This window comes from Notolepis coatsorum (genome assembly GCF_963971535.1).
Source record: "Notolepis coatsorum genome assembly, chromosome: 17".
Classification (NCBI taxonomy): domain Eukaryota; kingdom Metazoa; phylum Chordata; class Actinopteri; order Aulopiformes; family Paralepididae; genus Notolepis; species Notolepis coatsorum.
The window spans coordinates 47,927,499-47,939,558 of record NC_140181.1 but is presented as its reverse complement, the minus strand read 5'-3'; the positions used below and the strand labels follow the sequence as shown (position 1 = coordinate 47,939,558).

The following is a 12,060-nucleotide window of genomic DNA, read 5'->3' as shown; positions in this document are numbered from 1 at the left end:
ATCATCCGCCGGCACAGTGTATAGCACTCTGTACGTCAACATTACACAGTACAACATTATGTCAATACTGCTAACAGTTTGGCATTTATACATCCGTTACATTCATAAAGATACGTTAAGTTACATACTTATACAGGAGCATGTAAAGAACCTCTGTTCTCACTCCCATACCAGAATGACTGTGTGATTGGGGCACAGGGGGAAACCTCTCTGTGTTTTGGCAACACCAAATGACAAAGCCACATTTATTATGCATTCTCTGTTCAATTCTGATGTTCTTGCCACATCACACGTTTTAATCCAGCTCTAATCCTGCTCTATCACCATCACTCTCTCTCAACAGTTATCAGCAGTGGGGGACTGACTGTATTAGGAATGGCAGCCCCTATGTTATGATGTCATCAGTCCTCCTATGCCCAGCGTCAAATCCTCTTTTGCTGTGGTGATCTGTGTCATCTACAAATATAATTGCTTGAGCATTAATTCCATTTCACTTTGGTTTATTTTGTGTCTATATTTTTTTGTCAAATATTTTTTCATGTGCTTATTACTCTTTTATAACGTTGTTGATGCATAGTGCTGCTGATGCAATGTCCCCATGAGGATACTGAAGTCCTCATTCAGATTCAGATTCCTTTATTAAGCCATTTGTGTAAAAACACATTGGTAATTGTTGCGGCATTACAGTACACATTCAGACACCGATGGCGGAGGCAACTGAAAAGTAACAAACTGCTCAGCAGTTAGGGGTTCAGTGTCTTACTCAAGGACACCTCGACACGCTTCCGGGAGGAGCAGGAATTTAACCGGGAACCTTCCAATTACCAGACGATGCTCTACCTCCTGAGCCACTGTCGCCCAGCTCTGAGCTGCGATGAACACGGAGCGGGAAATAATCAAACCGCGGGGACCTGCGTGACGAGACACCACTGGTTGTGTCGCCTGCCTTGCACCGCCTTGGATGTTCTCTGTGCTTCACGTCTTCACTTTGGAGCAGACAGTAGGCGACCTTGTTCGGATTTATTCGGATGCCTGAATCAGCAGCTTATGGCTGTATGTTATGGACATGTCTTCAGACAAGTGAAACTTTTACAGGAATCAGTTACAGGTAATCAACTTATCATAAAGAAACAGGAAAGTGAATGAGTAGGCTAGATATAGAATTGTGAAAATCCCCACATATAACGTTATTTTAAGACAACTTCTTCCAATGGAAAAAGCTGTTTATTCTCAAAGATCTTCTTACAGTAGATGCAAAGCGTCCCAGAAGCATCAGCTTGACATCTCGACAACGACAATCACCATGTGCAACCCTTGCATACTGCGCCAACACAGGACACCCACAGCATCTCAACAACACCTTAAAAATCATATAAGAAAGAATGGTACTGTCAGTTAAGTAAACATAGTGGGTGATTGCAGTGGCGTCGCATGGGTAAAATAACAGAGGATGTAAATAAAAAAAGTTATTAAATTTTTTTTATATTCTTTTTATTAATATATATATATATATATATATATATATATTTTTTTTTTTTATATATTTAAGCCAAGCAGTCACCATGTACAGTATGGCTCGGCGGCCAGTCAAACCAAGCAGTCACCATGTACAGTATGGCTCAGCGGCCAGTCAAACCAAGCAGTCAACATGTACAGTATGGCTCGGCGGCCAGTCAAACCAAGCAGTCACCTAGCCCCTTTCGTGACTGCGATGCACTGTAATCATAACAACTACTACCTTACACTGTAATCATAACTACTACTACCTTATAGGGGTGCACAATATTGATTTTTGACCCCGATATCGATAACTTTCTGCTCCTCAAGGTCGATACCGATAACCGATAGTATATATATTTATTGTATTATATATTTTATAATACATTTTTTATGTATATTCCTGTAGTTTTGACCTAACCAGATTTATCATGACATGAGCGTTACTACTATGAACAAAACAAAGCCAAGAGAACAGTTTTGACTCTTCAAATAAAGTGACTATATTTATTTTTCCAAATAAATATAATTTGAGTCAATCACAAAATTCACAATCCGTCAATGTCATTAACAATGTGTTTCCCTGAACAATGAGTGAACTAAAAACCAACAGGTATTGTGCTTTGTCAGCAGATAAAACATTTGACGCTATAGGAGAGGAGACTGTTGTGGTCTTGGTCCATGAAACAACTATTACTTGGCATTTATAGGACAGCATGCCTCAAAAAGAAATAAATAAACCAAACAAACATCACAGGTCCATATGTCCGTGGTGAAACTTACGTGCTGTGATTGCTGGCTGCTTTGTCACGTGTCTGGTGCGCCCAGCAATCACAGCGCTCCTACTGTAAAATGCGGAAGCAGCCATTTTAGCGAAGGCTAGCTCAGTGTTTTTTTTTCTCGTTTATAATTTTTTTTTTAAATGTTTATTAGCAACGCCGAGCTTTCAAACCCAACCGCGTGTGTGTGTGAAACCCTAATGGAACGCTGGGTAAGCAGTACTTGGTGGTGCAAATTAACCTGGCTACTACGGAGGAATAAGTGACTGCGTATTCGAGCCCCTGGCTTTCATCGCAGTCACGAAAGGGGTTACAACCAAGCTAGCTTGGTTACGTTAGTTAGCAACCAAGCTAGCCTGATTAACGTTAGTTAGAAACCAAGCTAGCCTATGTAGGCTGCTTACCTGGCCAATAATGTGGTCCTCCTCCTGGACAGATAGATTTGTTAAATCATAATATCCACAGTGGTGTGCTGTGCCTGGTCTTCAGTAAAGGTCCGGCCGGCGAAAAATAAGTTGCTAATAAAGTGCTATATGCTTCATTGCATTTCCAAAGTGCCCGCGAGGCGAAGACGTTTGGTCACGTTTGCTTTTAATGTGATTTGATTGGCCAGACGCGAAATTTGCATATATTCCCCTACCTAGAGAACCAAGCTGGGCCGTGTTAAGGCTTAGGAGCTAAGCCCAACCCAGCTAGAATCTTATTGGCTAATAATTAAGCAATAGGATGAATAAACAAAAAAAATTATGTTTTTATTATTGTAAACTATAAAAAAATAAAAAAAATATTTTTTAATTTCAATTTTTTATTTAAATTTTTTTATTTGTTTACTGTTTATATTTTTGGGCTTCCCTTGGCTTCCATGAATATTCGCCACTGGGTGATTGAGAAAATGGGTATGTGTGATTGGTGAACTTAGATTTTTTTATATATTTGTATGTTGTATTGAGATGTATTGTTGTGCTTTAAGTGACCATATATGCCTTGAAACATGATTGAGTAGATGGGTATGTGTGATTGGTGAACTTAGATATTTTATTATATAATATTTGTATGTGTTATTGAGGTGTATTGTATTGTTTTATTGTATTGCATTGATTGTATTGTATTGATTTGTGTGGACCCCAGTAATAGTAGCCTATGCCTGTGGCAATGGCTAATGGGGATCCAAATAAACTAAACTAAACCACAGTATGAACACTCCTGATAGAAAAGCATTACATAGAGGCGGCTGGGTGGCGCAGCAGTGATTACGCTCGTCACCAACGCAAGAGACTCCGGTCTCAAATCCGGGTGTCAGCATTGCCTCCGGCTTGGGAGAAATTTATTATAACACAGAGATGAAGAATTATGATATTTTTTTGTATTATTGTAAACTATAAAAAAAAATTAAATATATATTTTTCTTTTTCTTTTACATTTTTTTAAATTTGTTTACTGTTTATATTTTTGGGCTTCCCTTGGCTCCCATGAATATTCGCCACTGGGTGATTGAGGAAATGGGTATGTGTGATTGGTGAACTTAGATATTTTATTATATAATATTTGTATGTGTTATTGAGGTGTATTGTATTGTTTTATTGTATTAGCCTAGTCTGTGGCAATGGCTAATGGGGATCCGAATAAACTAAACTAAACCACAGTATGAACACTCCCGACAGGCTGCCTCCTCGTGTACCGGAGGGGACACGTGATGTAAGGCTTCTATCCTCCCTACGACTGGCATAGTCAAGCAACGTTCAAGACAGGGGAGGGGAGAATTGGAAAAATACGAAATTGGGATGGGAGAAAAATAGAAAAATAAGGAGAAAAAGTGGATAAAAAATAAATAAAAAAAGCATTACATTCAGTAGAACCCCATTACATTCTGAGCCGTGTTTATGGGTATAAGTATTTAAGTTCGCTATCACCTATTAGGTGATCCGAGAGGAGGAGGAGGAGGAGGAGGGGAGGGAGGGAGGGAGGGAGGGAGGGAGGGAGGGAGAGAGAGAGAGAGAGAGAGAGAGAGAGAGAGAGAGAGAGAGAGAGAGAGAGAGAGAGAGAGAGAGAGAGAGAGAGAGAGAGAGAGAGAGAGAGAGAGAGAGAGAGAGAGAGAGAGAGAGAGAGAGAGAGAGAGAGAGAGAGAGAGAGTTAGCCTCTCGCTCACTGCCATGAGGTGTGTTTTTCCATTTGGTCAATATCAGGGTTCATGTGTGATGCACCGTTTCATCACGTGCGTGTGCATATGCATGTGTGCATGTGTGTGTGTGTTGTGCTGGCAAAATAATGTGCAAAGAGCCCCGCAAGCTAACCATCTCTATGCCACGTTACAAAATCTCTATGCACAGTACAACATGGACTACTTCTCCCCCATCAAACTGAAGTTCTTTGATTTGTACCAGATCAAACCAGAACTCTTTCTGTGTCTGAAATCTGAGTAGACAACCAGATCAAACTGCTCCAAGAGCAAGTAGTGGACGTTACTCCCCCAGGAAACATCTCCTTCCACATCTTTTAAAAGGAAGAATTCCTCTTAATGTCAACGGTGTCCTTACCGACGTTGCCGGTGCGTACGTGCAGCCGTCCCCTGAGGATGGTGTGGACGTCCATGGGGCTGGCGCCCGCCTGGCTGCTCATCAGCGGGGTGTCGTAGCCTACGTAGTCAGTGGTCAGCACCTCCACCTCGTGCAGCGCCTGCACCGCCAAGCGACCCTGGCGCAACATGTACTGGTACCGTGCGTGCACACACACACACGCACACACACAAAACAAAGAAAAACGTGAAAAAGAGTCAACAAGATACACACACACACTGACACACAGAAACATTTCAATGATTTATGTACAGTATGCGTATTAGCAAACAGGCAAGGGAAATAAACAATGTAAATGCATTCAGATATTCAGAGGCCTTTCCCATGTTATATGATGTGCTTAATTGACAATCAGATTGGTACACACAGCCCAATTAGGCTGACAGGAGGACGTGGACACAGTACAGAGCGTGCATCAACGATATAACACACACACACACACACACACACACACACACACACACACACACACACACACACACACACACACACACACACACACACACACACACACACACACACACACACACACACACACACACACACACTACAATGTGGTTCTCATCCACACAACTCACTCTATGGGTTATAGCATAGCATATGCTATAGGCTTGAAGCTCTTTGTTACATCCCAATGTATATATTCCCCAGTGTGTGTCTCCATGTGTGTGTGTTCTCCATTTTGTTTCCTCCCTCCAGCCATTGTTCCCTTCCCCATTGGTCCCTGCCAGGCCAATCCTTCCATTATTGCAACACAGCAGTGATTGGTGGTTGGCTTTCCAGACTCTAACACTCAATCCACACCCCCCAATCATGGATCACCCCACACCTGTTAAAACATGGCTTTCTCCCTTCAGTCTTTCTCTCTCTCTGGCATGAGGCTAGGCCTAGTGTTATTTTGTGGCATTGTACTTTGATAATATCCCTTTTTGTTTATAGGCCTTTGTAATAGTGAAAGTGCCTTTGTGATTGTATGGCCGCAGAGAGAGCATTGTTACCTATAGATTGTTTTGTTATGTTTCCATTTTGTTGTATGTATCATTAATGTGTTTTTCTCCTCCTTTCTCAGGAAGCACAGATGGGGTGAGCTGCCATTTCCTTTGGATATTGTTTTCTCCTGTTTTGGTTAGGTAAGAGTAGTTTAGGTAATGTAATTTCTTTTACCATAGATTAGATTGGGTTTATTTGGAGTATAGTGGTGTTTGTTTGTTGTTTTGGCCTGGGCTCACCCCTGAGCTACATGTGCTTCCTTTGCATTTACCAATAAATATCATTGTTGTTTACAAACGTGGTCCATCTTTTCTGTCAACCAACTGTTATGTTACAGCCCTTTACCCTTAGACACACAGGGGTCGTAACATAAATGGGGGCTCTGCCGGGATTTTATAACCCGTGTTCAATTGTTGGTTGATGGATTTGGTGAACTGTGTTTGTTTACACTTGTATAGTTATTAATTACTTTGTGTAAAAATGGCATTTGTGTAAGAAAAAATAATGGCAGTTAGTACTTTTGATCTGGGGAAATTCTTGAGCAATCCTACTTGGGAAGCGCTAGATAGCTGCCGCAAGGCAGACTTAGTGGAGATTGCCACACATTTTCAACTCTCGGTTCAACAAAAGCATCTTAAGCAGGATATCAGGTGTCTTGTGGTAGATAAGCTGTTGGAGCAGGGGACGCTTGTTTTACCTGCGGTCTCTGATGAACATGCAAGTCCTCCTGGTGAACCTACAGAAGCACCGCCCTCTGAGGAGCAAGCCCATGGTGCTGAAAAGGCAGGTGTGAACGTCACATTGCCACATTTTCACTTGACCTCTCCTGTGTCAACTGGGTCTCGAGAAGGGGCCCAGGTCAAGGTTAGAATAGCCCGTCTCCAGATGGAGGCTCAGGAGAAGGCACAAGCACGTGAGGCGGAGTATCGGCTTCGTAGAATGGAGCTTGAGGCAGAAAATGAAAGGGCTGTTAACATTCGTAGGTTGGAGCTTGAGCATGAAGTGGAAAAAGAGCTCAGACTGCGGAGGTTGGAGCTGGAAGTCCTAAGGAGTGGATCCAACTCTGCTACACCGACTCCTCCACAAGGCCCGGGTATGTCCTCCTCCACAGCTTATTCATCACACACTTTTGATATAAGTAAACACATTGCTTTGGTGCCTCCGTTCCGAGAGACAGAAGTTGATACTTATTTTAATGTGTTTGAGCGTATTGCTGCTTCATTGCGCTGGCCAAGAGAGGTCTGGCCTTTGTTGCTTCAATGCAAATTGACTGGTAAAGCCCAAGAGGTTTGTTCAACACTTTCCCTAGAAGATAGTCTATTGTATGATACTGTGAAGGCTGCCATCCTTCGTGCATATGAGCTTGTGCCCGAAGCTTATAGGCAGAGGTTTCGCAGTCACAAGAGAGCTGTCAACCAGACCTTTGTAGAGTTTGCTAGAGAGAAGGGAACTCTCTTTGATAAATGGTGTGCAGCAAGCAAGGCCTCAGATCTTAACTCTCTCAGAGAACTCATTCTATTAGAAGAGTTTAAGAATCGTTTGCCAGAGCGTATTGTAATTTACCTGAGTGAGCAGAAAGTGTCCACTCTGCAGCAAGCTGCTGTATTAGCTGATGAGTTTGCGCTAACCCATAAAACTGTGTTTGTAGATAGGCGTGACTCGTTTCTCCCCCATGATTTCTCTCAGAGACCTTCTGTCCCCAACCATTCAGAATTCACACACCCCCGACCAAGAATGTCACCTCCACGCTCAAAAGAGGAGCGGACATGTTACTACTGTCATAAATCTGGTCATGTTATTTCTGACTGTTTAACATTGAAACGTAAGCAGCAACCGTCCTCTCAGAACTTTAGACAACCCAAAGGGGTTGGTCTGATTAAAATGGCACCTGATTCCGATCAACAGATGCACAATGATCAGGATGTTCTCGATCCTTGTTTCAGGCCATTTACTTCCAAGGGTTTAGTTTCCTTGACAGGGGATCCAAAAGATCAGTGTACAGTTCAGATCTTACGAGATACTGGAGCCTCACAATCCTTTATCCTCTCTGATGTACTACCTCTGTCTGAGAAATCTTCCTGTGGTTCTAGTGTCCTGGTTCAAGGTATTGAGATGGGTTTCGTGCCAGCCCCGTTACACTGTATTCATGTACAATCTGATTTGGTCACTGGTTTCTTTAAAATAGGGGTGAGACCTTCCTTGCCAGTTAAAGGCATTTCCTTTATCATGGGAAATGATTTAGCTGGAGGACAGGTGAACGCTGTGCTGGAAGTGTTGGATCACCCAGACACAGATTCTCTGCCTGATGACTTGTCACAGAACTTCCCTGAAGTTTTTTCTGCAAGTGTTGTCACTCGGGCTCAATTGAAAAAGAGAGGTGATGAAATTAATTTGTCTGACTCTGTTTTTGCTTCAGCCTTTGTCAGGGAGGAGTTGCTGGCTCCAACTTCTGATACCGCTGACAAACCACCGACTCATAGTAAGGTACCCCCACAGACAACTGTAACTAGTTCCGACGCATTGAAGTTACCCGTTACTCGTGAAATGCTAATTACTGCCCAGAAGGCTGACCCTTCTCTTGCAAAATGTTTCTCTTCTCTTGAAACAGAACAGAGGAGAGAGTTGCATTCTTATTTTGTGGATGAAGGAGTTTTGATGCGTACATGGAGGTCCCATGGTACTAGACTGGCAGAGCATGCACAATTGGAGATAGGGCTACCAGATCAGGTACCAGACTGGAGCACTGTTTATCAGATTGTTGTCCCTGCAGTTTATCGTCAGCATGTACTGTTCTTGGCCCATGACCACCCTTGGTCTGGACACTTGGGAGTCACTAAAACGTACAACAGAATACTTCAACATTTCTTTTGGCCCGGTTTGAAGTCCGATGTAGCACAGTACTGTCGTACCTGTAGTACTTGTCAGATCACCGGAAAGCCAAACCAGGTAATTCCACCTGCTCCCCTCTGTCCTATACCAGCGGTCGGTGAACCATTTGAACATGTCATAGTTGACTGTGTTGGTCCGTTGCCAAGGACCAAAGCCGGCAATCAGTTTTTGTTGACAATAATGTGTACCGCCACCCGTTTCCCTGAGGCTATCCCTCTTCGCAGAATTACAGCGCCTGTAATAATTAAGGCTTTGACGAAGTTCTTCTCCACGTTTGGACTGCCTAAGGTAGTACAAACGGACCAAGGCACCAACTTCCTGTCTAGGTTATTTGAGCAAGTGTTACAGTCCCTGGGTATCCGACATATAGTGTCCAGTGCCTACCACCCTGAAACTCAGGGGGCTCTAGAACGTTGGCATCAGACCTTAAAGTCCATGCTGCGTAAATATTGCTTAGACACAGAGAAAGATTGGGATGAGGGTGTCCCCCTTGTTCTATTTGCTGCGCGAGAGACCATACAGGAGTCTCTTGGTTTCAGTCCTGCTGAGCTCGTTTTTGGGCACACTGTTAGAGGGCCTCTGAAAGTTCTTAAAGAACGGTTCATGTCAAAGGGTGCCAGCACACCCACTAATGTGCTAGATTTTGTTAGCCAGTTTCGAGAGCGACTGCATCAGGCGTGCTCTCTCGCAAAAGAAGCACTCTCTTCTTCCCAGAGAACTATGAAACGGCACTATGACGAGAAAGCTGTTTCTCGATCTTTCCAGCCAGGTGATAAGGTTCTAGTCCTGTTACCTATCCTTGGTTCTGCTCTTTCCGCTCGTTTTTCCGGACCGTATGCAATAGACAAGAAGATAAGTGATACAGACTATGTGGTTCGCACCCCTGATCGTAAACGTCACTCTCGTGTTTGCCACATCAATATGCTTAAACCATATTTTTCCAGAGATAGTGTGCAGGTGAAGACCTCAGACCAGACAGCCGGACTGGCCGTCTCTGCTGTTGCCTCAACTCCAATAGTTCCGGACTCTCCTGACGTTAGTGGTGAGGACGTAGATGGCTTGGAGTTGCGCAATGCAGCCCATCAGGGTGCTAGATTGTCCAACACTGAGATGTTATTGAACCTGCCCACTCACTTAGCACACTTACCTGAGGAGCAGCGAGAGGACATCACAAATTTGATTCAGGCCTACATGGCTCTGTTTGGTGATGTTCCCTCCTGTACTTCTGTATTGGCCCATGATATTAAAGTTAACAATGCTGTGCCTATCAAGCAACATGCATACCGTGTTAACATCACCAAGAGGGCCATGATGCAACAGGAGGTTGATTATTTGTTAAAACATGGTTTAGCCAAGCCAAGTTGCAGTCCCTGGAGTTCACCTTGCTTGTTAGCTCCCAAATCGGATGGAACTCCTAGATTTTGTACTGATTTCCGAAAGGTAAATGCTGTCACCGTGCCTGATTCCTTCCCACTGCCCCGCATGGAAGATTGTATTGACAACCTTGGATCTGCCACCTATGTTAGCAAACTAGATTTGTTAAAGGGTTACTGGCAGGTCCCTTTGACCCCCCGTGCCTCGGAAATCTCTGCGTTTGTTACTCCTGACAATTTTTTGCAATATACTGTAATGCCTTTTGGAATGCGTAATGCCCCGGCCACCTTCCAGCGACTGGTGACCCTAGTCCTGGCTGGTGTTCCAAATTGTAATGCCTATCTCGATGACCTGGTTGTCTATTCGACCAACTGGCGTGACCACATGACAACCTTGCAAACTGTCTTTGACCGCTTAGCTGGAGCCTCCCTGACCCTTAACCTTGCCAAGTGTGAGTTCGGCAAGGCTACGGTTACCTATCTTGGTAAGCAGGTAGGACAAGGCCAAGTGCGTCCGGTGGATGCAAAAATATCTGCAATCACAACTTTTCCAGTGCCTACTACTAGGCGGGAATTGCGTAGATTCCTTGGGATGGCTGGGTATTACCGTGGTTTTTGCCGGAACTTTTCTTCTGTCGTCACTTCTCTCACTAGCCTGTGTAGCCCGTCCAAACCATTCCTTTGGACAGCTGATTGTCAAAATGCATTTGATAGTGTTAAAGCTCTCTTATGCAGTTCCCCTGTTCTCTCTGCTCCAGATTTCTCCCTGCCGTTCCAGCTGGAGGTGGATGCCAGCGGGGTGGGAGCTGGAGGGGTGTTATTACAGGAAGATCACGATGGTGTCAGTCACCCGGTTTGTTATTTCTCCCGGAAATTTAACAAACATCAACTAAACTATTCCACTATTGAAAAGGAGACTTTGGCTATGTTGTATGCGTTGCAACATTTTGAGGTGTATGTCGGTTCGAGCGTATTACCAGTGGTATTATACACCGACCACAACCCATTGGTTTTTCTGTCGCGGATGTACAACCACAATCAGCGCCTCATGCGTTGGGCGCTCATAGTGCAAAATTATAACCTCAGCATAAAGCATAAGAAGGGGTCTGATAATGTGTTGGCGGATGCTCTGTCTCGTAGTTGAAATCTCTGTTGCTGTCGACTTGTTCTATTTTGCTGTCGACTCGTTCTACTGTATATTGCTGTCGACTTGATCTATTTTTTCTGTCTACTCGGTCTATGTTGCTGTGAACTCGTTTTATGTTGCTGCTAGTTTTTTCATAGCTCTTTGTTTTGGAGTGCATGTTATCTCGGGGATGTTATCTCGTTGTTAAAAAAGAAAAAAAAACATGTTTAGTTGGTAGTTTATGTAGGCATGTTTTTTGTCTTATGTATGGGGGTGTTACATCCCAATGTATATATTCCCCAGTGTGTGTCTCCATGTGTGTGTGTTCTCCATTTTGTTTCCTCCCTCCAGCTATTGTTCCCTTCCCCATTGGTCCCTGCCAGGCCAATCCTTCCATTATTGCAACACAGCAGTGATTGGTGGTTGGCTTTCCAGACTCTAACACTCAATCCACACCCCCCAATCATGGATCACCCCACACCTGTTAAAACATGGCTTTCTCCCTTCAGTCTTTCTCTCTCTCTGGCATGAGGCTAGGCCTAGTGTTATTTTGTGGCATTGTACTTTGATAATATCCCTTTTTGTTTATAGGCCTTTGTAATAGTGAAAGTGCCTTTGTGATTGTATGGCCGCAGAGAGAGCATTGTTACCTATAGATTGTTTTGTTATGTTTCAATTTTGTTGTATGTATCATTAATGTGTTTTTCTCCTCCTTTCTCAGGAAGCACAGATGGGGTGAGCTGCCATTTCCTTTGGATATTGTTTTCTCCTGTTTTGGTTAGGTAAGAGTAGTTTAGGTAATGTAATTTCTTTTACCATAGATTAGATTGGGT

The 12,060-nt window shown here is 43.5% G+C and overlaps 1 protein-coding gene across 1 annotated transcript in view; it reads right to left on the bottom strand.

Moving 5' to 3' along the window:
* Positions 1-12,060, bottom strand: part of nphp4 (nephronophthisis 4) — a gene marked incomplete at both ends in the record, with an annotated part of 904,050 nt that overhangs the window by 196,034 nt on the left and 695,956 nt on the right. Inside the window, one exon of the mRNA XM_084333446.1 lies at positions 4,811-4,982. Within this exon, the coding sequence (XP_084189572.1) occupies positions 4,811-4,982 (172 nt within the window). The remainder of the gene's footprint in view (positions 1-4,810; positions 4,983-12,060) is intronic.